The 27398-nt window shown below is 40.0% G+C and overlaps 3 protein-coding genes across 5 annotated transcripts; all 3 read left to right on the top strand.

Annotated features, from left to right (window-relative positions):
* Positions 1 to 6400: 6400 nt before the first annotated feature.
* crx (cone-rod homeobox) lies at positions 6401 to 12118 on the top strand. Its single transcript, XM_058088020.1, has 3 exons — positions 6401 to 6783; positions 8513 to 8664; positions 9596 to 12118. The coding sequence occupies exons 1-3, from the start codon at positions 6687 to 6689 to the stop codon at positions 10232 to 10234; spliced, it is 888 nt and encodes a 295-aa protein (XP_057944003.1). The 5' UTR covers positions 6401 to 6686; the 3' UTR covers positions 10235 to 12118.
* A 1525-nt stretch (positions 12119 to 13643) lies between these two features.
* capns1a (calpain, small subunit 1 a) lies at positions 13644 to 20363 on the top strand. The gene is made up of 11 exons (XM_058087988.1): positions 13644 to 13878; positions 15447 to 15500; positions 15570 to 15606; positions 15697 to 15789; positions 15934 to 15991; positions 16069 to 16133; positions 17660 to 17728; positions 18120 to 18198; positions 18338 to 18454; positions 18541 to 18599; positions 18762 to 20363. The coding sequence occupies exons 2-11, from the start codon at positions 15457 to 15459 to the stop codon at positions 18786 to 18788; spliced, it is 648 nt and encodes a 215-aa protein (XP_057943971.1). The 5' UTR covers positions 13644 to 13878; positions 15447 to 15456; the 3' UTR covers positions 18789 to 20363.
* A 746-nt stretch (positions 20364 to 21109) lies between these two features.
* Positions 21110 to 27253, top strand: zgc:153990 (uncharacterized protein LOC768125 homolog). Of its 3 annotated transcripts, none has more exons than XM_058087021.1 (5): positions 21110 to 21365; positions 23038 to 23217; positions 23295 to 23663; positions 24138 to 24191; positions 25589 to 27253. In XM_058087021.1, exons 1-5 carry the CDS (start codon positions 21113 to 21115, stop codon positions 25996 to 25998), a joined length of 1266 nt encoding a protein of 421 aa, XP_057943004.1. In that variant the 5' UTR covers positions 21110 to 21112; the 3' UTR covers positions 25999 to 27253. The 3 variants fall into 3 exon arrangements, with proteins under 3 accessions (XP_057943004.1, XP_057943007.1, XP_057943006.1); XM_058087024.1 differs by lacking the exon at positions 21110 to 21365 and adding an exon at positions 22249 to 22363; XM_058087023.1 differs by lacking the exon at positions 21110 to 21365 and adding an exon at positions 22375 to 22723.
* Positions 27254 to 27398: the final 145 nt, after the last annotated feature.

The raw sequence follows: 27398 nt of genomic DNA, 5'->3' as shown, positions 1-27398 counted from the left end.
TACATACCTAACCACAACACATAATACCCTTAAGGGTCATTACAGTACTTTAGTACCCCTCTTAGCACCTGAAAATGTATTTCTGGCTCACCTATTTTCATTTGTATTGATTCATTTCGCCATTATCAGTAAAATTATCCTGTCGTATACTTTTGTGTTTAAACAACTTCATTGTTTGTCCACCAGATGTCAGTAACAATTCATGCCTCAACTTTGGTTGGGCCGCTTTTGTCAAGGCCTGATTGAGTCCGATTAAAAGAAATATTTAGAAAAACAGATAAATACTAAGAAAAATACTAAAAACTGGTACTGTGTCTGTTCAGATGTCAAAAGCACCCATCCCTAAACAGGAAGCAGCAGCATTCAGATCCTCTGTAAAGCAATGGGAACACCAAAAGTATATTTACATATTTATTATTGTTGTATATTCAAAGGTATTTAAACTTATGACTGGAAGGGTTAAAGTTTAAATCATGTTGAATGACGAGTACATGCTTTATGCCAACATGATATTGTTATGAATGACATGTAGTTGAATTTCATGTATTTGCTAATTTTATGCTTAAAGTCTGTGATTACTTTCACTAATGGTACTGAAATGTGTCATATTGACTGAGAGAAATTTTTTAAAAATCAAATAAAGCTGATTTTTGCTGTTGATTTCATTTAGTGAGGGGAAAAATCCAAAAAACACAACAAAAAATGAGAAATTTTAAGAATAAGACATAAATTTGGGTATGCTGGAGCCTATCCCAGCTGGGTACACCTTGGACTGGTCGCCAGCCAATCACAGGGCACATATAGACAAACAACTATTCACACTCACATTCATACCTATGGACAATTTAGAGTCGCTAATTAACCTAGCATGTTTTTGGAATGTGTAGCACTGTCGTCAATCAAACTGTTATACTTGTTTTGCGTCAATTCAGTTGGTTGCTACAATATCGATGGTGCGAGTTTCAGGGCAGGGGTGAAGGGGGGGTGAAGCAGACAGACGTGAGGCCCTGGCGAGCTGCTGCTCCATATTGTGACGGTTCAGAGGTGACAGTGCGCTACACCCCCACTTCTCCTAATACCACCTGCTAATCTATCCGCAGGATTACTGTCCACTGTAATCACTCATCCTTCCCGCTGACACACCTCAGTTCGCACTGCAACTCCTGACTCATTACACTCACACAAAACGCACACACATACGTAAAAAAGACAGTATATCTATTTATTTAGCTTATAGCTTAAGGTAAAATAGGTGAATAAGTGTTTAACATCAGTACAATAAGTACAATGTGATCATTTCAGCAGCCCTAATTACCACCTATCAGGACCCACACAATGATTTATGTGCATTATCATTAGTGGAACCTGTTACAGTCGGTTCCTGGTCCTAGTCTTATTATCACTAAAAAAAATGCCTAAAAAGGCCCAAAAGCTTAAATCTGATTGGACAAAACAATCTCTCATACACATACAGAAATAAATGAAGATAATAGACTGTTGGAAATACATGAATACTATTTCATGGAACAAATAAAGAATTGTTTGACCGCATCTTTTCTCCGTAGTAGCAATGTCCTGGTGGAAAGAAATCTGAATTTAAATACAAAAAAGTGACATATTGCATATGACATATATGCTTTGTACCAGCTGCTTATTATTATTATCTGCTTGGTAGTTGCCAGGACGCAAAAGTCAATTTCTGCTACCGTTCATGAAATTTCTCTCCATGCATGCATTTTGCCCACTTTTGAGAAAGATTTCTGCAAATAAAAACAAAATATTTTAAGTCAACACTCAAGACATTCAAATTAAAATGAATGTATTGGAATGTGCAGACAGGCTTTTAGATAGAAGTGGTTGCTTGTAGACACACCGTACCTTCTGATAAACTACAATGTTTACCGTATTTTGCATACATTTCCTATTTTGACCCAATACTGTTGTGAATTTCTTGTTTTGAAAAGTGTTGAAAAGTGTAAATTCAGATTTATTTATTTTTTTACAGAAAGTGTACAATATTTATTTTAACAATTTAGGCAGGTTCATTTATTTGGGCACAATATTTAGTAGATTTTAGTAGATTTTGGACCCTATATGTGAAAACCTTTGAGTGGTAGGTATGGGAGCATCAATTCCAATATAAATAGTATTGATACCTATGGTATCAGTATTGGGTTGATACTATTAAAACGGCCAAAATTATCCGTAATAGTTGATATCTGTATCAGGTTTTTTCATTCATTTTCTACCCCTTATCCTCATGAGGGTCGCGGGGGTGCTGGAGCCTATCCCAGCTGTCTTTGGGCGAGAGGCGAGGTACACCCTGGACTGGTCGCCAGCCAATCACAGGGCACATATAGACAAACAACCATTCACACTCACATTCATACCTATGGACAATTTCTCGTAGCTGTGAGGTCTGCGCGCAAATGACTTGTCTGCTGTGCAGCCCAGTAATAAAATTATTTTTCATATTAAAAAAATGTAAAAAAAAAAAAATGTAAACTAATATAAATCAAAATACATCTAAATTAATATTTTAAGTATTTTTAAAAATTATTATATATATAATGTAAGTGTTTTTTGTACATTTATTTTTTGCCAATATTCATTCATTCATTCATTCATTTTGTGCCGCTTATCCTCACAAGGGTTGCGGGGGGTGCTGGAGCCTATCCCAGCAGTCTTCGGGCGAGAGGCGGGGTACACCCTGGACTGGTGGCCAGCCAATCACAGGGCACATATAGACAAACAACCATTCACACTCACATTCATACCTATGGACAATTTGGAGTCGCCAATTAACCTAACATTCATTCATTTTCTACCGCTTTTTCCTCACGAGGGTCGCGGGGGGTGCTGGAGCCTATCCCAGCTGTCTTCGGGCGAGAGGCGGGGTACACCCTGGACTGGTCGCCAGCCAATCACAGGGCACATATAGACAACATTCATACCTATGGACAGTTTGGAGTCGCCAATTAACCTAGCATGTTTTTGGAATGTGGGAGGAAACCGGAGTACCCGGAGAAAACCCACGCATGCACGAGGAGAACATGGAAACTCCACACAGAGATGGCCGAGGGTGGAATTGAACCCTCATCTCATCAGATTTTTTTTCATGCTGAAAATGCCGTGTACAATACATATGTATATCATGTTATACATACTGGTATTATCTGATACCAATATTGTAAATTGAGAGTTGCACAAAATCGATTTTCGGCAAAAAAAAAGCCAATATCAAACATCCCTAATTAGAATGATAAAGTACTATTAATGCGGCACTCAGCATGTACTATATTAATGTCCTACAAAGGACAGTACAGTCCTACAGTATATGTTAAATAACAGCTTCCTCCACTTTGAGACCATAGCGGTCCACGCTGAGCTGTTGGTGGCACCTGGTTTGCACAGAGGAGATTAACACAAAGTGCGTGCGTGTGTGTGCATGTGTACTGGGTGAGTGATTGGGATTGACAGTCGCCTCTGTGTTGCTGGCTGGCCTGCAGATTTAGCCGACCTGCTTTAGACACTCTAATCTGGATTAACTGCAGCAGTGTGTCAGTGGGGACGGGAACTGGGCGCCCCCCCTCCCATCTTCTGTCCCTTCATCTCCTTCTTCTTCTTCTTCTGTCCTCTCATCCTGGACCCTCTCTTCTTCTCCTAATAGACACTGATGTCAAAGTGTGGGTTTATTTTAAACAGTGTTGGTCACAAGCTGCTCCAGTTCCAAATCATTGTCAATATGTTGCTTTTAGTCCATCTTTATGGGGGAGGCGGGCAGGCCAGCGAGGATTAGAACAGCTCAGTCTTTCTTCCCCACTTCCGTATTTGTTGCTGTATATGCACAATGAGCTGTTCCACTTGCAGGGCGGTACAAAGGGTTCCACAGAGGGTCACATACCTGTTCATTAAAAACACCAGAACCAATCCAGCGTAGTTTAGGGATTAAGGATGAACTAAATAAAAACAGTAGTGCAAAATAAGTAAAAAAAAAAAAAAAAGCAAAAACTACCATTGGCTCGAATTCAAATCTTTGACTTTTTGCCTCCAAAGCCTTTGTGTGTCCAAGAACTTGTAAACAATATATAAATAACATTGACAATACAACTAAATAATAAACTGAAAAATACAAATATTGATATACTCTTGGTATCGATCTGATCCGCTCACTTCCCTTATTTCTTCTTCTCTGCATTCCTCCATCCTGTTTTCTTACCTTTCAGGCAAAAACTCGACACAATCCTTTTTTCGTAGCTTTAAAGCGACAACGCTTCCGTTCGGCTTCCTTTCCCGCTTCACCACTGAACGGATTGCTCGAGCTTTCCTCCCTTTATCTGGAGATAAGATACTTACTTTTCAGATAAAGCATATTATGATAAATCAAACGAGCTTTGTCGGTTTTGTGCAACTGGGTGTTTGTGTATGTGTGTGTGTTAGCAGTGAGAGGCAGAGAGCACAGCTCCTTTGACTGTGTGGAAAACAATCATATAAGCAATATTCCGGTCGCTGTATACGTGTGTATATATATATAAGATATTGTTCAGGGTCAAACTTTTCTTATGTAAAATATCATTTTTTATTCATTCATTTTCTACCGCTTATCCTCAAGAGGGTCGCGGGGGGGCTGGAGCCTATCCCAGCTGTCTTTGGGCAACAGGGGTACACCCTGGACTGGTGGCCAGCCAATCACAGGGCACATATAGACAAACAACCATTCACACTCACATTCATACCTATGGACAATTTCTCCTAGTTGTGAGGTCTGCGCACTAACCACTCGACCGCCGTGCAGCCCAGTAATAAAATTATTTTTCATATTTAATTTTTTTTATAAAAATATGTAAACTAATAGAAATCAAAATAAATCCAAATTAATATTTTAAGTAATTTTTAAAATTATTATATATATAATGTCAGTGTTTTTTGTACATTTATTTTTTGGCAATAGTCATTCATTCTTTCATTTTCTACCGCTTATCCTCACGAGGATCACGGGGGTGCTGGAGCCTATCCCAGCTGTCTTCTTTGGGAGAGGCGGGTACACCATGGACTAGTGGCCAGCCAATCACAGGGCACATATAGACAAACAACCATTCACACTCACATTCATACCTATGGACAATTTGGAGTCGCCAATTAACCTAGCATGTTTTTGGAATGTGGGAGGAAACCGGAGTACCCGGAGAAAACCCACGCATGCACGGGGGTGGTATTGAACCCTTGTCTCCTAGCTGTGAGGTCTGCATGCTAACCACTCGACCGCCGTGCAGCCTGGTTAACAAATTATTTCAATTAATTTCAATTTTAATTGTGAGTTGAACTTACTTGAAATAATTAAGACAAAATCAAAAGTGAGTTGAGATGACTTGAGTTCTATGGTTGATACAACAAAAATATTTGTTTATTTGACCTAATAAAGAACCCCACCTCTCGCCGAAAGACAGCTGGGATAGGCTCCAGCAACCCCCGCGCCCCTCGTAAGCGACCCATAAGCGGTAGAAAATGAACAAACCTAGTAAAGAAAGTTCCCAAAACAAAGCAATAAGTCATGTGAACTTGGTTTAGTTGTGTGTTGAAATTACCTGAAATAATTTGCTAGATGGGTGGCATGGCGGTCTAGTGGTTAGCGCGCAGACCTCACAGCTAGGAGACCAGGGTTCAATTCCACCCTCGGCCATCTCTGTGTGGAGTTTGCATGTTCTCCCCGTGCATGCGTGGGTTTTCTCCGGGTACTCCGGTTTCCTCCCACATTCCAAAAACATGCTAGGTTAATTGGCGACTCCAAATTGTCCATAGGTATGAATGTGAGTGTGAATGGTTGTTTGTCTATATGTGCCCTGTGATTGGCTGGCGACCAGTCCAGGGTGTACCCCACCTCTCGCCCGAAGACAGTTGGGATAGGCTCCAGCACCCCCGTGACCCTCGTGAGGAAAAAGCGGTAGAAAATGAATGAATGAATTTGCTAGATTTAATCAAAAAAAATTAAGGCAGTGAGGTTAATTTTTTCTTTTTAAATTGAGTCAACCTAGATTTTTTTTTACAGTGCAGGAATTCATGGAATAAAACAGAAGTTAGCTAGGCTACCAGGAAGTTGGTGTAAGTCTAGACAGGAAGCCATATATGTAGTTCTGTTTAGCACCTCTGATAGCCTAGCTAACTTCATACTTCCAGTATTTATGTGATTGCAGCATTGTGTCATTTGCGTGTATTGTGTGCTTTTTGAATCAATTATATTTCGTTGGGGGGCATTTTAGACGTTACCAGCCGCCCGCCCCTGGCTTTACAATACAGACTAATGGCGCCTCCAACCTGTTGCGCGTGCCTGCGCGCGTGGCACGCGTGTGCGCTTTGGTGGGCGGGGTTTGCTGAAGCGACAGTTAGCGTTCCTCTAATTAGCAGCCTGAGCTGGCTGAAGAAACTCAGTGGAGCGTACTCTGCAAGGCGTGAAGGCAACCCGGGGGCCCTCACCTGCGTGACACCTTGTACACACTTGGGAAGAAGAAGTAGAAGAAGAAGTAAAAGAAGAAGAAGAAGTTCTGGTAATGCTTACGACGCGCCATCTTGCTCCTAATTGAGCAAAAACAGAATCGGTAGTAGTCCGGTCTTTCCTTGACGTCTCAGTTGAGGCTACTCGGGTACTGTTGTCGTGCACACAAGAGGGGACTCGAACGTCTGCAGCCACGATGATGTCCTACATAAAACAACCTCATTACACAATGAACGGCTTAAATCTGTCCGGCCCAGGCATGGATGTGCTGCACACCACCGTCGCTTATCCTTGTAAGTAAAACTCCTTTTAAATGTCATTTATTTGTACTTTTGTTGTACTCTTCCCCTCCTTTATCGCGTAAAAATAACAAATACATACGTATATGAATATATATTTGCGTTAAAAGTGCTATACAGATTGTATTATATTGAAAATATGACACTATAATAATACGACACTCATATTTACATGTCAGAAATACATTTTGTTGGTTCATATCAGCATAGAAAACTTCTAAACTGACGTTTCATAAAAGCCAGGAGTGTCAAACACTGTCAAAATTATATGATTTTCCAGAAAATTGGGGAGAATTATGAAATTATAATCTCTCCACCAGTGACCTAATGTTGTTCTATTGAAAATATAACACTATATTGGTTGAGAAACTCATATTTTCACGTCAGAAATACATTTTGTTGGTTCATATCAGCATAGAAAACTTCTAAACTGACCTTTCATAAAAGCCAGGAGTGTCAAACACTGTCAAAATTACATGATTTTCCAGAAAATTGGGGAGAATTATGAAATTATAATCTCTCCACCAGCGACCTAATGCTATTCTATTGAAAATATGACACTATAAGAAGTGGTGACTGGTTTAGAAACTCATATTTTCATGTCAGAAATACATTTTGTTGGTTCATATCAGCATAGAAAACTTCGAAACTGACATTTCATAAAAGCCAGGAGTGTCAAACACTGTCAGGGCAGAATTATGAAATTATAATCTCTCCACCAGCACCATAGTACTAGTGGAAAAGACCCGACTGCCTAATGCGATGCAACCGTGGTATTTTACGAGTGTGCTTTTATTTTGACTATTAAAAAGGGAAGGTGTCAGGAAAGAAGGGTAAATACGGTAGTTTTTTTTTTGACGGGTATGTTTGTATTGTTACAGGACATATTCTACAATGATTTAAAAAATGGGAAGGGGGTAAAAATGCATAATTTTAAGGAGAAAAAGTTGAAATATTGATGCTTAAACACCAAAAATGACTAGGCTTTGACATATATATATATATATATGTATATATAGCAAATATTGTCATTCGGACACTAATGGTGTCCAAAGTGCTGCCCCAGGGCCCATTTGTGGCCGTCAGTTCATGTTTTATTGAGCCGCGACATATTCTAAAAGTACAATTACTAAAAAAAAAAAAGAGTGTCAAAAAGAGCAAAAATGGGTAATGTAAGGACAAAATGTTGACATGTTGATGCTAATAACTCAAAGCTGATATGCATATGCATGATATTAGCCTGTGAATCTCGCCCCTTTCTGGGTGCAGCGGTATAGTTTCACTTCACACAAATAGTGAATCAGATGTCAGTTTGATTTTTCTTTCTTAATTTCCATCCCCTCGGGCTGAATTTCACGACATTCGGATAAATATGGCTTAGCATGAAAGCGAGACAAAAACCTCTTCCCACGTCTTCGTCACTTGACTTGTTCTCAAACAAACACTCTGAGGCGTTTGGCACCTGGGAGGACAAATAACTGTGACTTTGACTGCGCAAAGTAAACTTGAACTAGTGAAGTTTTTTTTTTTTCTCTCTCTCAAACTGACGCCAGGGACTCAAATGTTTCCGTATAATAAGCAAATACTCGTCCCCCAAAGCAAAGTCACCAGGAGATTCCCAACTGTCGTATTTGTTTCTGCTTCGGAAAACAAAGTCAGGTGACCTTCAAGCACGCATTCTCTGTCTGTGACGCTCATCATTTATGTCCCCAACACTTATTAGCCACACCCAGGAAGCAGCGAAGGGAGCGGACCACCTTCACCAGAACACAACTGGACATCCTGGAGGCCCTGTTCTCCAAGACCCGCTACCCGGACATCTTCATGAGGGAGGAAGTGGCCCTCAAGATCAACTTGCCCGAGTCGCGTGTGCAGGTAGAAGATGGATTAGTTTTTATTGCAGGTTGTAGGAAAAAAAGGAAGTATATTAAAGATGCTCGTCAATCCAATGAAGGTATGCTAACATCCAAACCAAAAATAACTCATCTAATAATATCATATACTATAATGCTGTGGGCTGAAAATGGCCCGCGTGCCTCACTTTGGACAACCCTGACCTTGCGTCTGTACATAAAATGTACACATTTAATTTAATTTAATTTAATTTTAAATTTAAAGATATAATTTAATGTCATTATTATTAAATTAAATTTTATTATATGTAATTAATTTACATTTAATTGCATTTAATTAATTTACATTTAATACATAAAATATATAAAATTTATTATATTTACATGTAATAAAGCAAATACATCGTCTAATTATAAATGGAAAATATAATGATAATTGTGTCATATATTGTGTATGCATTTTTGCCGATGTATCCAAACTTTACGGACATCCTTTAGAAATACAACTGAAGAAGAAACCAAAAACAAAACAGCAAAAATAAAAAAATGAAAACAAAACAATGTCATAAAAAGTCAATGCTAAATAATACAGTAATAATAATGTGTAATAATACATGTATGTGTCCAGACATTTTAGTAGAAGTGGTTATAATAAAACTAGAAATTATTATTCTTATTTTGGATTATTATTTTGATTAATTGAAGAAATATAAAGCACTTTAAAGACTTTATCCAACCCTATCTTTTCCGTTTTAGTCCATGATGATGGTGGCAGGCACCATTTTTTTGTGTCCCTCTCAAACTGGCATTCACGTTGTCTGCGTATGGAAATGAGAAGACAAACAAAGTCATTTGTCATTTCCCCATCGCAGAACCCGGCTTGGCTCGGAGTACAACGGAGCAAAGCACCAGGAATAGCTGTATTTATCCAATTGTTCTATTTGTGCGTCCAGGTCTGGTTCAAGAACCGGCGTGCCAAGTGCCGTCAGCAGCAGCAGCAGAGCAGTGGCCAGTCCAAACCCCGCCCCCCCAAGAAGAAAGCCTCACCCGTGCAGGAGCCTACCGCTCCCGAGCCCGTCCCCAACCCAACCGGCTCATTTAGCCCCTCCCCTGTCCAGGCAGGGCCCGGTCTGGCCCAGAGTTCCAGCGCTGGAAACACCGCTGTGTCCATCTGGAGCCCGGCCATCTCACCTCTCCCCGACCCCTTGGCCTCCTCCACGGCCCCTTGCATGCAGAGGCCCTCCCCTTACCCCATGAGCTACGGCCAGCCGTCAGCCTACAGCCAAGGCTACGCCAGCACCACCTCTTACTTCACCGGTTTGGACTGCAGCGCCTACCTGTCCCCTATGCACTCACAGCTGTCGGGCACCGGGGGCGCTCTCAGCCCCATCACCGTGCCCTCCATGGGGGGCTCCCTAAGCCAGTCGCCGGCCTCGCTGTCTTCACAGGGCTACAGCACTGCCTCCTCCTTGGGCTTCACCTCTGTTGACTGCCTGGACTACAAGGACCAGCAGGCCTGGAAACTGGGCTTCACCACAATGGACTGCCTGGACCATAAGGACCAAAACTCCTGGAAGTTCCAGGTCCTCTAGAAAAAAGCGACGCTAGTCGGCGTTTGTGTATTGTTAGTGCCAGGCGTGCTGCTTTTCATGTTTGTATGAGTTTCATGTTACTTTACTCGTAGGGAAGATCTTCACCTGAATACGTTTGGACTACAAACACGCTCAAAAAAGCCTTTCAGGAGTTTGTAGGAAAGGACTGGGGTTCCCGCACGTGGAGACACCTCAATGATCTCGACTTATTTTGACTTATTTATTTCGTTTGATGTCATTTGCTCACATCTAGATGTTCTTGAGCGTTTGTGTTCAGTGCTACACGGTGTTAGCTGTTAGTGGACGACAGTTAGGACCTTCTGTTTTAGCTCTGTGTCATATTAAAGCCGTTTATTCTGTACACTTTTGTGCACTGATAATCATTGCAAGATTAACGTCTGTACACTTCTTTGCACTAATAATCATTGCAAGGTTAACGTCCGTACACTTCTGTGCACGAATAATCATTGCAAGGTTAACGTCCGTACACTTCTGTGCACTGATAATCATTGCAAGATTAACGTCCGTACACTTCTGTGCACTGATAATCATTGCAAGGTTAACGTCCGTACACTTCTGTGCACGAATAATCATTGCAAGGTTAACGCCCGTACACTTGTGTACACTGATAATCATTGCATGGTTAATGTCCGTACATTTCTGTGCACTGATAATCATTGCAAGGTTAACATCTGTACACTTGGAGCGGAGTGTCCAAAGTGCGGTGTATTCGAAAAATTCATTATCTATGAAATATGTTATTAGATACAGTTGGACCCGTTTCTGTCGACAATCAAGTCCCGGTCCCCCGTGTTGTTCTTATTATTAAAATGTCGACATACATGGTTATTATAAAATCTGAGACTCAGAGGGAGCATTTCGATGAAAAACGTGTCCGTTGATGTAGTATGCTAACGTCGTCATTATTGAAATTAAATGGATCCGACCTCTAAAAAAAAAGCCTTTCCACTTTGGCATAGGATCTGTGGTCCTTACTTTCGCCACTTTCTTAGCTCGTTAGCCACATTCTTAGCTATTTTCCGTTATGGGTTCCGCTATATGACAGTAATTTGCTTTGTCACCTAGAACACGAAGCTAAAATGTGGATGTTTTTGTTCAGATAGCTTAGTATTGCCCTTTTAGCATCTTGAACGCACCAAATGTATCCAAGTGGCACCGAAGTTGATATGTTATGAGACAGAGGTCCGTTCTGGAGTTGGACCGTCATATGGCCTGGCATGGCGGACTCCACTTGGTCCATCTTGGTTATTTTAGTTGATCTCATTCTGGGAGTGTCCCAATCCTCTTAGCCTCCCTTCAGCAATGCCCTAAGTGAATTAGTTGGGATTATTGCCCTGTCCTCCTCTCTTTCTGTCTCTCGCCAATCTCCGTCACCTCCTCTCCTTCCTTTTCCTGGCTGTTTTGTGCCTCCCTCCTTCTTGTTTAGCTTTGTCTTTGCTCATTCTGTCCCAATTTATTTGTCCTTTCTTCTTTCGGCATGCCTTCTATGTTAGTTTAGACATGCATCCATTTAAAAAAACAACAAAAACAAAAAACATACATACAGTATCAGCCCCTACTTTTACGACAATCCCGCACTGCTCTTCGGAAAATGTGGTAATCCCGGTATGACCCGATTACTGCCACGCAAACCTGACATTTACACAAGAACATTTGACACCAGCGTGAGCGCCGTTATGGATACGGCAAATGGATTCCAACCCTACAGTTGTAGTTACCTTTTACGTGTTTGTTTTTGAAATCTTATATATTAGTAATTTGGAGGCATTGTGCTGGATTGGTTGTTACTACATAAAATGGAGTCGCTCCAAAGAGATGCTGGATGTAATTGTTGTTATATAAATAATAAAAGTCAATTCTATTTCTTGCTTTGTACGTGGCGTCACAATATTTGGATGAGAAACTGCAGGGAAGAGAAGTGGAGGGACGGCACGCCAAAGCACTCCACATTGACCTAATCCTGGTCTATACGCATGCCGTAATAATCCCTCCGCCCTCCCTCCCTTTGGTGTGATTGGTTAATCCCTGCATCTGTGCGTCCTGATTGGTTAACCTCTCAGAGAGGGCACAGCGCATTTGTAATCCCGCTGCCACCACCGCAGAGACAGACATTTGCGCTGTAATCCCCAGGAGGAGCAGATGTGATGGGGGAGGGACGCCTGTGCGGAACAGGAGGACGATGAACTGTGTGTGTGTGTGTGTGTTTGTGTGAGAGAAGCACGAAACATGTTGAAAAACAACAAGATGCACCATTTAAAATCATTAATAAACTCCTTCCATGTTATCATTTGAAGATTGCAACTGCATTAATAAATCAATTCCAGCGAATGATTCCCTACAGAGACGACAAAATGCATAGAAAATACAATAATAAAACATTTGTAATATTTGAATTTAATACAAATATATAAGGAGAGGGAAGTCTGGGCTTCCCTGCCGAGGCTGCTGACCCCATGACCTGACCTCGGCTAAGCAGTAGAAGATGGATGGATGGATGAAAAAAATAAATAATATTTTTTATGTAATTAAATAATTTTTACACATTTTTAATTCATACCATTATTTACGATATATATTTTTTAAATGTGTAAAATATTTTAAAATTATTTAACGGTAATTAGTTTCAACATCTTGTCAAGGGGCAATACAATAGAAATGAAATATGACGAAATATGACACACACAGTCATAATTGTCTAAAAAGATGACAAAGTAAGTGAGTAACACCTTAACAGTGTCTACAGTCAACCTCGCTAGTGGTTGGTAGCGTCCTGGTCTGGGGCTGCATGAGTGCTGCCAGCACTAGGAAGCCGCAGTTTATTGAAGGAAATCTGAATTCCAACAAGTACAGTGACGTTCTCAAGCAGAACTCAATGTGTGGAATAAGAAAAGAATAGCTTGCCAAACGCCCTTATTTTTGCCATCATGAAGCTGTGGGTCTGCACTGCCACTTACTGGCTGTACTGGTTTTGGACATCAGGAGACATGAAGCAGCATTTGACCAGGAGGCCCATGGTTCGTTCACAGCTGATGATGTCAGTGTTTGGGCGCCCTCTAGTGGCTGTTCAGACACTGTTCAGAGACTATCTTCCTGTTTTATTATGAGTTATTTCGTGGGTTTTTACCTTCTTTATCAAAATGCTGGGACTTGAAACTTCCTTTAGCCCCTTTTTGGTTTATTGAAGTGACAAATACTAGCGAATCACATCAACAATGACGTCTGCAATGAAAGTAAAAGTAACTTTAAAAGGTCATTTATCCCTTTCATTTGTCATTTGTATGATTTTGTAGCATCGGTATTGAAGTGACAAACACCAGGTTGCGCCTGCGTAGTGGTGTCTCAACAATGACGTCTTCAATGAAAGTAAAAGTAACTTTAAAAGGTCATTCATCCCTTTCATTCGTCATGTTTATGATTTTGTAGCATCGGTATGACTATTGGTATCGTCAATACTAGCCTACTTGGTATCAAATCGATATTATAATTTGCAGTATCGCTCAACACTACTGTATGCTAGCAGTGGTTGGGTGTGTTGACGGATCCTTGTGCCAGCTGACTCAATACTTGCCAAGCCGCGGCCGACTGTCCAGCTAACTACTTTTGTGACGCCGTCGCCTATCACGGTAAATTTGTACGTTTTTATGTCCCGACAGCCGATATAGAACTGGATAACAGTTGCCAAGTAAACATGTTTGTCCAATTTTTGACCGCAAGGTTGCGTCGCTGGCCAGCGAGTTAGTCAGCTAGCTAGCTAGCTTGGTGTTAGCTAAAATGAGCTACTTGAACCAAATGTCGCCGTTGTCTTCGTCCTTTAGCAACACCGTTAAATTCAAATACTTAATATTTAATGCGTAATTTATACACGGCGTGTGTTCCGCTATACATTATCACCGTCGAAACGAGACAACACATGCCAGATACAAAGTAAGGTCACATAACAACATAACAACTGTTAACTTCCCAAGTGGTGTGTTAATAATACACCCCGTCAACTTACTGTTGCCCGGGTTGAGAGTTTATTAGGAATCATAATCAAATTATGAAACAAATCAAACTTTTTAAACTGTTTTTGCATTCGGGGTGCGGCAGTGGTTTCCCCCACCCATGATGTATTTTAATAGCTTAGTGGGCGTGTCTCATGCTTTAACTGACAGGTGTCCAAAGTGCGGCCCGTGGGCCATTTTGCCGCATTTTGATTTTTTTAAGTTGTAATATTATGAAAAACAAACATTTTTGGGGGGTGGGGTTTGGTAAATTGTGAAAAAAATGAAAATAATAAATTTTCCTTGATGTGTGGATAGGTAGATATTACACTACTGTGCTTTGTCACCTTCAGATAAACATAAATTGACAGACATAGGCTTGGTTTTAGCATCTTTTATGCACAAAATGTAAAACGTCTAGAATTTTTTTGGATGCAGCCCTGCAGCCGGGAAAAATTGTAATCTAACAAGAAAAAGTAGTAATTTTACAAGAAGAACTTCATTTTAGTAGCACAAAGTTGAAATAGCAAAGGAAGATTTTTTTTCAAGTTGTAATATTATGAAAAACAAAAATTGGAAAATTAAGCATTGGAAAAAATTTTAATGTTACGAGAATAAATTCTAAAAATTATGGGGATAAAATCATAATTACGAGACAAATTTACAAAATAAACATTAAAGTAGTTGGGAAAAAACAAATGAAAAATCAGATGTAATTTTTCGAGCATAAAGTCAGAATGAGGAATACGAATGCATTTTAGTAGCAGAGTTGAAATATTTTATTATTTTTTAAAGGTTGTAATTTGAGAAACGATACAAAAAGTTGTCATTTTTGTCAAAAATCGTTGGAGTTGTGGGGGAAAAAGTTAGAAGTAAAAATATAGGAATAGCTGAAATGTTTATTTTTTTGTAATGTTTATAACTTCTTTCAAAGTAGCTTTTGCATCCTTTCATTCCAAGTTTGGACACGCTTGGTCTCAGACATCTTACAGTCCTTTGTCACATTATGGGCCACATAAATTTCACCTTTAACTCAAACTTTGGCATGTGTGGGAACACATTTGCGCATAATTGTACATTATTGTAGTTTGAAACCACCAAACTGGACTCGATCACATCAACACAATTGAAACCTTGTGTTAAAATACCATTTTAAGTTTACAAAGTTGTGATTTTTACCATCATTTCTTTGCATTTGTCATTCACAGCTGACTGAAGATGTTTGCCAGAAAGTTCATTGGTGGCCTAATTAATGTCATCGGGTGAGAACCTGCATATTGTGTAATCGAACCATGTAGTTTAAACCTCTGACATTAATGTGATCTTTGCAGGAACATAGACCCATCCCAGTTTATCCCCACCGAACCTGTGAGTCACAGTCATTCAATTTTTTTTTTACTCTGTGTGCAAATTCCTGCACCGTTAATTCAGCCAGTGACAATGTTTTCAACCTTGCAGCCTCAGCCCCGCAGGCCTGCTCTATATACCGAGCAGCATGAGAGTGATGAGGAGAAACAGTTCCGCAGAGTCTTCCAGCAATTAGCCGGAGATGTGAGCGTGCCAACAGTTCCCTGTCTATAGATCTTCTGACCATATCTGTTCACAAATGCATGTTGATGGACGAGAACCCACAACTTGCATCACACACGCGCCCACAAATGGTCACAATGTCTTTTTTTTTTAATTGTTCAACAGGACATGGAAGTGAGCCCAACTGAACTGATGAACATCCTGAACAAAATCATCGCCAAACGTGAGTTAATATCAAGTTTAAGTTTATATATTAAAAAAAAAAAATCAATACAAGTGTACATATTCATTCTCTTTCAGATGGAGATCTCAGGACAGATGGTTTTACTATTGAGTCTTGCAGGAGCATGGTGGCAGTCATGGATGTATCCTTTCTATCTTTAGGGCGGTTATTTGTTTTGTTATACAGATAACTGTTTTAAAAACACACACACTTCTTATGGTAATGGTAATGGTTTAATTTCATTTGAACATGCATCAGATTACAATTGAATGCATCACATAATCAGTTCACAGTTCCACATGTCCAAAAGGAGTAGGAAGAAGCAAAGCTTATTAAATCCTACCCCTCCATCTGGTACTTTTACAATCAGTAACTGTTACATTTGTTCACTTCCTGCTTTCCTAATATAATTTAAGTTTTTTTGTATTTTTTAAACAATTAAAAATATATATTTTGTTATTTTTTTAATTTTTTAATAGTTTTAAATTTTTTTAATTTTTGTCAAGTCAGAGGTGATATGACCATACATTGACATTATGGGTACCATAGTAACCATCAATATAGTGATATATATATATATATAGCAATTCATGACTGGTTCAAGACTCTTCATCCTTGTATTTAGCAAACATCAACTGCTTGTATTGTTTCTTGAATTGGCTCATCGTTGTGCATTGTTTGAGGTCCTTACTCAATCCATTCCATAGTTTGATTCCACATACTGAAATGCTATGGCTTTTTAACGTAGTCTTAGCATATAAGTGTTTCAAATTTAGTCCTTCCCTTCTTATGTCAACATATGTACATGGGCGTAACGGTTGTTGTTGTATTGTCAACATCGTGATCGCGAAGCACTGTGGAACAACAGTATTTCCCGTACATTCCATTTATTTGCATTGTGCCGCCAAAAATACATTTGCCGCTACCTGTTGCCCTCCCTCATAAATACATCATAACACACCCTGTCCGCCAGTGAATAGAAAGGCGGAGCAGGAGGGATCATTGCTGTCAACTTGGCTACTTTGTTGCAATTTTAAGTGATTAGTCAAGAGTTCTCTATGCGGGTCCAACCCCCAACTAAAAGCACTCGTAGGTGGCTCTGCTTTCTTTGAGAGATTAAAAAGCACGACAAATCAAAGAGACAGACATTCTTTTTACTCACGGTTAACAAATGTGTGTGTTGTGGCCAAGTATGCTCCACCTATTCAACCCATCACCACACATAGATTCTATGTAGTCCACTAGAAGCACTGCACAAAGCATTATAACATGTACACTTTGACTTCCTGTTCAGTGCCAAGTAAGCTTCAATATGAAATTGTGCTGCTGTTAAAGGAAAACTGCACTTTTTAATAAATGTAGCCCATCATCTACAATCCTTAGGAGAGACATCAACACACGTCTCTTTTTTGTGTGTTCTTAAGCTATAAAAACAGCTAAAAAGAAGGCAGCTAAGAATGCATGTAATGCATGTAACCTATTCCGCTTATAATGCTCCATTTACAGAATATGACATGCATCTCAGACTTGTACAACATTCATGGCAGCTTAAAAAAAAAAAGGCGAACAAAGAAAGCTAATTGCTTTGCTAACCGACTTACACCTTAGGCAAATAAGAGCAGGGCATATCATGAGCATTGTTTGTGTTAGCCTTAATGCAAGTTCTAGAGCGACAGCACCGGTAAACTTGGCTTCCACGAATTCAAACATCTCTGGAACAACATAAAAAAATGGCAGGCAAGTATAGCGGACTTGATGTATTGGTTGTACATGGGTGTTTCTGTTCTGTTCACTGCACTGCAGTTACATTCCTGTGGTCAGTGTTTTAATCCGTCACCAGTGAGTCATAGACAGGAACTCTGTTGTTCCATGGATTGAGCAACAATGGCAGCAGAGCTGAAGTATGTCTGAAATAGCATGGTGGCATTGTATGATATCATTTTGTGGAGTAAGATTGTATTGGACTGTTTTGATAAGTAATGGTTCTGATTCATCATTGTGGACTGCCAACCTTGTCAGTATATAAACCTCACCCATAACATGTTATTTTAAGTAATAGTTTATCCAGATTAAATTACTGGCAATATCGACTTATATCGAAAATGTCTCCCCTCCCCCCCGCCCCCAGGGAGTGTACAAGTCCTATGATGCAGATGGATCGGGTGTGATTGGTGCAGCAGAGCTACCCAATGCTTTCAGAGCTGCTGGTGGGTTTTCTTTCTGTCGTATTTACAGTAAATGTCTCACATGTACTGAATTATTAACATCTGCTTTCTATGCTCCTTGATTTGGTTTAAGTCGGTAAATGAAATGAATGAGTAAAAAAAATGTTTGTCTCTTCTCCAGGGTTTCCTCTCAGTGAGCAGCTGTTCCAGATGCTAATTCGCAGATACAGTGACGAGAACGGCAACATGGATTTTGACAACTACATTGGTTGTCTCGTAAGGCTGGATGCCATGTGCCGTAAGTTTTATACCATTGCCTGCACTTTTTTTTTCGTCATGGACTCAAAACGCTGAAATTGACATTGCCGACTTAATCCTGCTCAGGTGCCTTTAAAACGCTGGATAAGGATAACAACGGGACGATCAAAGTCAACGTTCAGGAGGTAAACTTGCTTTTGTATAGACACAACTCTGTGGTTCCCCATTTGACCGCAATCTATTAATGGTAGCACCCGATTCAGAGAATATGAGTTAATGGAAACAGAGTCTGATTTGTTTTGACTCTTTTCCCCAATGTTATCTTCTGTACGTTCTTGTCTTTTCAGTGGCTTCAATTGACCATGTATTCTTGAGTCCAGAAGAATACTCCTGCTTGCAATCACTTTGTTCAGATATTACTGATATATATTTTATCCACCTTTCACCAACTTTTATTTTTTTTTAATGAGTTAACCCCCTCCCACTCTGTGAATGTTATTTTCAGATCAATGCATGATCACCCGAGCATCAGCTGTGCCATAGTACTGTGTAGTCAACCCAGGGAAGCACAAACATTCATTTACATATAATTTGCTGAAGAGAATGCACTTAGCCAATGTGATCGCATGCTGGGCTCGTGTTTTTTTAATTGCTTTTTACTCTGATCGCCAATATTTAATGTGAAAAGGAAGAGTCCAAATTCTACACGACATGAATTTTATCAATAAAATGTGAAGTAGATTACATTTCATTCGACAATAATGTGAGGTTTTCAATTTGAGTTTGAATTCCATGAGCCTATTGCATAATCAAATCTTATGGCAATACACTGGAATCCACTTAGGTTGACATCCACTAGAAATCACACGGGGGTCAACCTGAACTGGTTCCAGTATATGCCTACAAATAACAAATTTAAAAGATAACCTACATTTCATACATGTTCATGTTACATTAGGTGACCCATTAAAGCTGCTGTATGTCTCGGATAGGCGGCTGCCAAGAGGATGCTAACTTTCAAACATGCTCCAAGCATCATATCCCATGCTCCTTTGAGCATGTAAACTCTGGCCCATGTACCGTATTTTCTGGACTATAAGTCGCTCCGGAGTATAAGTCGCACAAGGCCAAAAATGCATAATTAGGTAGAAAAAAAACATACATAAGTCGCACTGGAGTGTAAGTCGGATTTTTTGCGGGTAATTTATTTTACAAACTACTTGACCAAAACAGACATTACATCCTCTTGGAAGGCAAGTTCTAACAATAAAAGAATAGAGAACAGGCTGAATAGGTGTAAGATATGCTAACACAATGGTTATTCAACTACATGAAAAATAAACAGAAAAGGTGTCCAGTGTTTATGTAACAAACACTTTTTTCTTTTATAAGTCGCTCTGGAGTATAAGTCGCAGGAACAGCCAACCTATGGAAAAAAAGTGCCACTTATAGTCCGGAAAATATGGTTGGTAATACAATACACACACGCACTAGTGATGGTTGTCAGCTAATGATTTGGCAAAAAAATAATGTTGAGCCTGTGACATACAGCAGCTTTATCCCTCGCTGGTTTTACTGTTTTATTATTCATGGTAGTCTGGAGATTGAATTAAGTAATTGTGAGAGAGAGAGAGTTGTATAACCAAGCCGTATGGGGTGTGATTATAATATGTTTAAGCATTCTAAGACAGTGATTTGTTTAGACAGGGTATGTTGTCATTTTTGTTCAGCATTAGTGCTTTTTCTGTTTACTATCTGTTACCTGCACATTTTTGTGGATACCTGTCCACCAGCAGCATCACGTGTGAATTCATATTTCAGTGTATGCAACTAACGCATGCCGCCAATAATTTAGGTGCCTTTTTCATAAAAGTGTTTGTCATTGTAGTTCTAACCACTTTAACTGCTTGATGAAGTTATGTTGGGAATAAAGGAGGTGTGGTCATCTTGTTTTGATTCATTTCACTTCACATTTATGGACTACTGTGGCAAAAATAACCTAAAAGGTTCTGAATGGATTTGAATGACGCTTTCAGGAACTGTTTGAAAATGGGATATGGAAGAACTGATTCCATTTTTGGGGGGCGTCTGGATTTTCTTTAACATTGCGGGATTTGACACCATTTTCAGCATTTGTGCATATAACGCCACAAAAAAAATGGTCACGGCACTTGTTCAGGATATTTAGCCTTCCTGGCACTGTGCAAGGTGTTAGCGTGCTAACGTTAGCATTGTTAGCAGGCTAATGTTAGCATACTAGCAGTTTTTGCCATTTTCATGGGTAGACATAAAAACATGCTAGGTGTTAGCATGCTAATGTTAGCATTGCTAGCATGCTAATGTAAACCTCATCTCAAACTTTGGCATCGTTTAACATGTGAATACAACATTCTAACTACATGTATAGGTCATAAAAGTGGAAAAAGCATAATAAGTGCCCTTTAAAATGTGTTTGCTGAGTATTTAGGGCATAAACCTGGATTGTGCTTTTAGCTTATTAGCTTCAAAGTGAACAATGACTGTGTTTGGACGGGTAGGAGCCGTGATGGGAATCGAAACCCGGATTTTGAGAACCGTTTCCCAGTGTTTCTAGTGTCCCAAACGTTGCAAACGATTCTCTTATCGATTCCAGTGGGGGCGAATGACGTCGCCACGCGCGTGCGTGGTGACGTCATTCGCAGTGCAGCCAGCAAGAAACATGGCGCCCATGCGGCGCAAACGCTCGAAAGTTTGGCTGTATTTCACGAAGAAAGATGACAACAGGGCAACTTGCAATACTTGCGAAATGGCTATTTCATCAAAGGGAGGAAATACCACCAACATGCATAAACATTTGCAAACCGTGCATTCGATAACGTTGAATGAATGTCACGTTTTCGATCCCATCCGGAGTGAATCTCAACCGAGCAGCAGCGGCAACGTTAGCCCGTCCTATGCTGTTAATACTGCAGGTAACCCACTGCCTATCATGTGATTGCTAAATGTTAACCACAGTGGCCGTAGTTTGATTTTAATGATTTGATTTTAAAGTTTGAGTTTAATTCCTAAAACCGGGACACTCGCGGTAAATGAAATACTCAAATGATGCTCTAGGTTTATTCAAAGATGCCTTTGTAATATACTTTTAAAATAAGTATTTTCTGTATAGATTAAAACATTCTTACTAAAAAAACATACTCAAATTCAGATTCAATAGTGCACAAAATACTTTCAAATCACAGCAATGAAGTCTTATTGGAAAAAAAAAATATTTAAAACATGAATTTGAATAATAGCAAGTCCAGGTTTAACAAAGTAGCTCTCACAATGCAATGTAATTTTCATCACTAAAGCTAATTGTATTCACCCACATTAGACTAGTTTTTGCATCTTTACCGTAAAAAAACGTATCAAAGTGCCACCCATCCCGTCCTGTATTTTTGGTGTAAAAAGTTTTGACACCTCGCGTAATAAGTGAATGCATAAAACCCCCCATAACGCATCACTGTGTCCGAAATTAGAATGGGACGTTTGCTAACTGTATTATACGGTCGCTATGACAACAGCGGACGTCAACCAGATGTGTACGCGTTACAGTATGTCACATGTCCATCGATAACTGTTTAATATTGCTCCACCCTCGCTTCCTGTCACTTACGGAAGTTGTTGTCCCTTCAAAAGAAGAGCATGTGTTACGATCACTTAAATCTAATAAAAAAAATAAAGTTAATAACAAATTCAAAATGTTATATGCTTGCCTCACGGGTAACAACAAACAATGAGGATCATTAAAATAAATTTATTTGTGCTTTAAAATGGCATTGTTTTTATTTTGCCTTCCTCACTTGACCCAGTTACCGGACATGTCGTCTGTGTAGCGTGTGGGAGTCTTTCCGCTAGCTTTATACAGGCTAGCTTGTTGATAAGGACATATTTTAGGACCAAATCCAAACTTTTTTTTTACTCGCAGGTGCGTTTATCATTCCCATAATTATGTGTTTGCAATTTAAATGTTGCGTCCGGGGGAATAAACCTGCCCAATGCGTCTCTTTAGCCAATTCTGACGTTAGCATTAGCTATGGCTTTACTGCATAGCTCCCAAAACCGGGCTGGGGCTGTTTTTGTATCAGGGCTTTGTCTGTCAAAGTCTGTCGACTGACAAAAATATGTATATGGTAATATGTTTGTATTTTGTGTAAAAGGAGCATGTGTTCCTTAACTGGTAGCATATTGTCAGTGAACACAACGCTAAACCACCGGCTATCCATTCTAACTCCAATTTAGCATTAGCTTGCCACAAAGGGAGCTAGCCGAGTTGAAATGATGCAAGGTAAAAACAAATGTTTGCGCAAAACAAAGTACATCTGATATATACAGTTGTTGTTGACTTAAAATCAATGTCAGCCAAGTATGTTACTGTACATGGAGTACATATGGATATCACATCTGCATATTTATGCTGTACAGTATTCCTGTTGTTTACATGGTAAACTAAGCTATTTCACGGCTAAGTTTACTTTTTCTCAATCAGTCACAGGCTTCTAAGCTTACATTGTGTCTGTAATAGGATATCTTTAGCACACATCTACAAATAAAGTGTACAATTTTGGTCAATAACAATTGTCATATTCTTGTCTCTTGTAGAAATTGAAGCAACAAGTTTAACAAACAGCTCGAACGGACACTGTTCGTGGAGGATGTCTTCAGCATTACTTTTCAACCAGGACAGTGTCATACGCTTCAAGAAAAGAAAAGCCCGTTTCACTTTTGGCGAAGTCCACATCCTTTTGGATGAAGTGCGGAAACATCGCTCTGTGGTTGTGGGTATGTCTTGCTGGTTAAGAATGTGGCATGTTTTTTTTTAAGCATTTGAAAACTCATTTTGTTGTCCCAAACGTTAGGTAAATTCAACCGTGGCGTGCCAACGGAAGTAAAGAAGCGCACCTGGGCTGAAATTACGGCCCGTGTCAATGAGATTGGCGAGTGCCAACGGGAGGTCATTGAGGTCATTAAGAAATGGTCTGACCTGAAGTGCGACACCAAGCGGAAGGTGGCTGCCATGCGGTCAGGGAAAGTTCCAAACCGGGGTCACAACTCACGTCTCTCGAAAGACCTGAATCAAACGGAGAAAATAGTGCACCAGATCCTGGAGATGGATCACGAAGACGAGATCAGCGGTGACTTTGGACCCTTGGGCGATGACGACGACATGCCAGAGGAAGAGGACATGGATGATGAGGACATGGTTGGAATGCAGGGATCTCCCAATGGTGAATTTATTTTTGTGTCATATGTCGATGTCTAAGGGCGGCACGGCGGTCGAGTGGTTAGCGTGCAGGCCTCACAGCTAGGCGACCAGGGTTCAATTCCACCCTAGGCCATCTCTGTGTGGAGTTTGCATGTTGTCTGCGTGCATGCGTGGGTTTCCTCCCACATTCCAAAAACATGCTAGGTTAATTGACGACTCCAAATTGTCCATAGGTATGAATGTGAGTGTGAATGGTTGTTTGTCTATTTGTGCCCTGTGATTGGCTGGCCACCAATCCAGGGTGTACCCCGCCTCTCGCCTGAAGACAGCTGGGATAGGCTCCAGCACCCCCTGCGACCCTTGTGAGGAAAAAGCGGTAGAAAATGAATGAATGTTGAGGTCTAATATTAAAGAAGAAAAAATGGCTAACCTCATATAGGAAGTTTTTATTATTTGGCTAACATAAGAGTTCATTTCAAAATGTTTTATGTTGCAGGAGACGCATCACAACCTGCGTTTGATGTGCAGTTTGAAATACCCACCACAGACGGTGAGTTGTAAATATACAACTGTATAAGATAGATATACAGCATACAGACAAGGAGTGTAAGAAAATATTGTTTCGGCGATATATCGCGATATTTTGTTCCATGATACTGTATCGATATTAAGTATGATATGAATATTTTTAGGCATTTATCATATACTGTATATGGTATGACACAGCAAAGGTTCATTTCTGATTTTAATTGAAACCTTCCGATAGGCGGCAGCACTTACGTAGTCAATTAGGCAAGGACGTTGAACGAGATTCACGAGTGAAACGTCCAGTTCAACATGGCGGAATGCGAGCACATAACAGCGGCCCCTGCGGCGTACAAGGCTGAAGTGTGGACACATTTTGGATTTCTACACAAAGTAGAGTGTGCAGAAATTGATAAAAGCCATGCCGTTTGGAAAATGTGTTGTGTTTCCCGAATAAAGTATTCTAAATCTGCGAGTCCACTTAGCAAGACACCTGCTGCTAGCAAGCAATGCCAAGGTCCTTTTGTATACTACAAAAGTAATACTGTGATATTGCAGGTATTTTGTTGTTCAAATTGATATCACTATTTTGTTAAATAATGGTTATTTCAAACATCCTAAAAGGACTTTTAACTGATGTTAGTTACTTTGTTCCACAAAAATACTGTTCTGATGGTGGAGAAGTCAGGGACTGTATACTAATATTTTTTCACAGCTAATAGAATGTGAACATTTGAGCAAGATCTTGAGACATAATTTTATTTATTTTATTTTTTGTAAATTTAAAGCTATACATTAAAGCTTTATTTATCCAGTTTAGTTTTTAGAGAGGAAAGTTTGTAATACAGCATAACATACTGTTCTAATGGAATAAAAATGTGTTTAGTAAGTGCATATTGCTGGAAATAATTCCAGGAAATAATCTTTAATTACGCGGCACGGCGGTCGAGTGGTTAGCGCGCAGACCTCACAGCTAGGAGACCAGGGTTCAATTCCACCTTCGGCCATCTCTGTGTGGAGTTTGCATGTTCTCCCCGTGCATGCGTGGGTTTTCTCCGGGTACTCCGGCTTCCTCCCACATTCCAAAAACATGCTAGGTTAATTAGCGACTCCAAATTGTCCAAAGGTATGAATGTGAGTGTGAATGGTTGTTTGTCTATATGTGCCCTGTGATTGGCTGGCGACCAGTCCGGGGTGTACCCCGCCTCTTGTCCGAAGACAGCTGGGATAGGCTCCAGCACCCCCGCGACCCTCTTGAGGAAAAAGCGGTAGAAAATGAATGAATCTTTAATTACAAGAAAAACTATCGAAAAGAAAAAAATATCGCCTTGTTAACAGTATCGTGATATCGTATCGCCAGATTCTTGCCAATACACACCCCTAATACAGACACTTCCTCATGACGTGATGTTGCGTTGGCAGAATGGGACGACGACGCTAAAGACGACCTGCTGCCTTCGGCTCATGCAAACAAACTGGCAGGGGACCACCAAAGAAACAACGGCCTCCAGCGACAAGGACAACCTCACGTTCCAACATCAACACCCTTGCACCCGACATCGGGTCAGTCCTCTACGAACGCACGGGAAAGCATGCTACAAAACGCATCCCTCAGCCTCCAGGAGCAGCACGCCACTAACATCTTGCTGGAAACGGTTTCCCGCTCCCTGGAGCTGCTGTCTGAGTCGGTGCAGCAACTGGCAGAGACTCAGCAGGAGTTTGTACGCGAGTCCCTGCAGCTCCAACGGGAGACTGTTCAGGTTCTTCGAGACTTCACCGGCGGCGCCATCACCCTCATGCATGACAAGCTGAACGGGCGGCCGGCGGTATAGCATGAAGACAGTAAAAAAAAAAAAAAAAAAAAAGACTTGACTTTATGTGGTAGTCAGCCACAGAAACATTTCCTTTGGATTTTACACTGGTTGCTGTTTTTGACAGTACTCGACATTTTACGTGGTTCTGCTTTAAAAAAAAATCGTATGGGTAGAGAGAAATTGTGTCTGATGGGTGCAAGTTTTTTTTTGTTTTTTTAATTTTTTGCTACTGAGAGTGAAACCTAGTCACTGCATAAAGCATGCACCACTTTTTATAACCACCTTTACATCATTCAATTGCTGACATTCGATTTTGCAGTGACTCAGTTTTGTGTTTTTGTTCCCTTCCGTCTGTGTCTACATAGAGCAGGGGTGTCCAAAGTGTGGCTAGTTTGCCTAAAAAAACAAACAAACAAAAATCGATATATACTATCAGATGTTAATGCCACACATTACATTTGAGGTACTAAAATAAGTGAGCTATTATGTCTTATTATTGCTTATCCTGTCTACTATATTAGGTAATACTGGTATAAAGATGACTATAGGGGTGTTATTTCATCTTTACAGGGCTCTAACAGTGTTAACAAAACAGGTTTTTTATGCTTCAGCTATGAAATTATTCAATTTATTAATATTGAATCCAGGCTGCACGGTGAAAAAAAAAACGAAATGATGCCCAAAAACCAGGCCCGATTGTTTCTGGACGCTGGGTTTCATTGTTGTTATAATGAAAAAAAAACAATGATTAATTTTTTGGGGGGCTGCACGGTGGTCGAGTGGTTAGCGCACAGGCCTCACAGCTAGGAGACCCGAGTTCAATTCCACCCTCGGCCATCTCTGTGTGGAGTTTGCATGTTCTCCCCGTGCATGCGTGGGTTTTCTCCGGGTACTCCGGTTTCCTCCCACATTCCAAAAACATGCTAGGTTAATTGGTGACTCCAAATTGTCCATAGGTATGAATGTGAGTGTGAATGGTTGTTTGTCTATATGTGCCCTGTGATTGGCTGGCTGGCGACCAGTCCAGGGTGTACCCCGCCTCTCGCCCGAAGATAGCTGGGATAGGCTCCAGCACCCTCCGATCAGATGTTACATTTGGTATACGACCCTCGCTGGAAAACGTTTGGACACCCCTGGTGTAGAGTATCATTGAACCATCACTGTAACCTTGAGTAGTCTTTTGCAAATGACCATTATATGGTCCCTATATATAGCTATATATAGTATAGCTTTCATATATATATATATATATATATATATATATATATATATATATATATATATATATATATATATATATATATATATATATATATATATATATATATATATATATATATATATATATATGAAAACTATACTTTGTAAATGTTATTGTATGAGTCCTGATTTTTTTCTGTTTTTTACATCGTACATAC

Source organism: Doryrhamphus excisus, chromosome 11, assembly GCF_030265055.1.
Source record: "Doryrhamphus excisus isolate RoL2022-K1 chromosome 11, RoL_Dexc_1.0, whole genome shotgun sequence".
NCBI lineage: Eukaryota > Metazoa > Chordata > Actinopteri > Syngnathiformes > Syngnathidae > Doryrhamphus > Doryrhamphus excisus.
This window is presented reverse-complemented; position numbering and strand designations above follow the sequence as displayed.

Coding starts and splice junctions, on each gene's coding strand:
- crx (XM_058088020.1), top strand. CDS start 6,687: ATGATGTCCTACATAAAACAACCTCATTACACAATGAACGGCTTAAAT. Junction 6,784..8,512: donor CACCACCGTCGCTTATCCTT/GTAAGTAAAACT, acceptor AACACTTATTAG/CCACACCCAGGAAGCAGCGA. Junction 8,665..9,595: donor TGCCCGAGTCGCGTGTGCAG/GTAGAAGATGGA, acceptor TTGTGCGTCCAG/GTCTGGTTCAAGAACCGGCG.
- capns1a (XM_058087988.1), top strand. CDS start 15,457: ATGTTTGCCAGAAAGTTCATTGGTGGCCTAATTAATGTCATCGG. Junction 15,501..15,569: donor GGCCTAATTAATGTCATCGG/GTGAGAACCTGC, acceptor TGATCTTTGCAG/GAACATAGACCCATCCCAGT. Junction 15,607..15,696: donor AGTTTATCCCCACCGAACCT/GTGAGTCACAGT, acceptor TCAACCTTGCAG/CCTCAGCCCCGCAGGCCTGC.
- zgc:153990 (XM_058087021.1), top strand. CDS start 21,113: ATGGCGCCCATGCGGCGCAAACGCTCGAAAGTTTGGCTGTATTTCACG. Junction 21,366..23,037: donor CTATGCTGTTAATACTGCAG/GTAACCCACTGC, acceptor TGTCTCTTGTAG/AAATTGAAGCAACAAGTTTA. Junction 23,218..23,294: donor ACATCGCTCTGTGGTTGTGG/GTATGTCTTGCT, acceptor CCCAAACGTTAG/GTAAATTCAACCGTGGCGTG.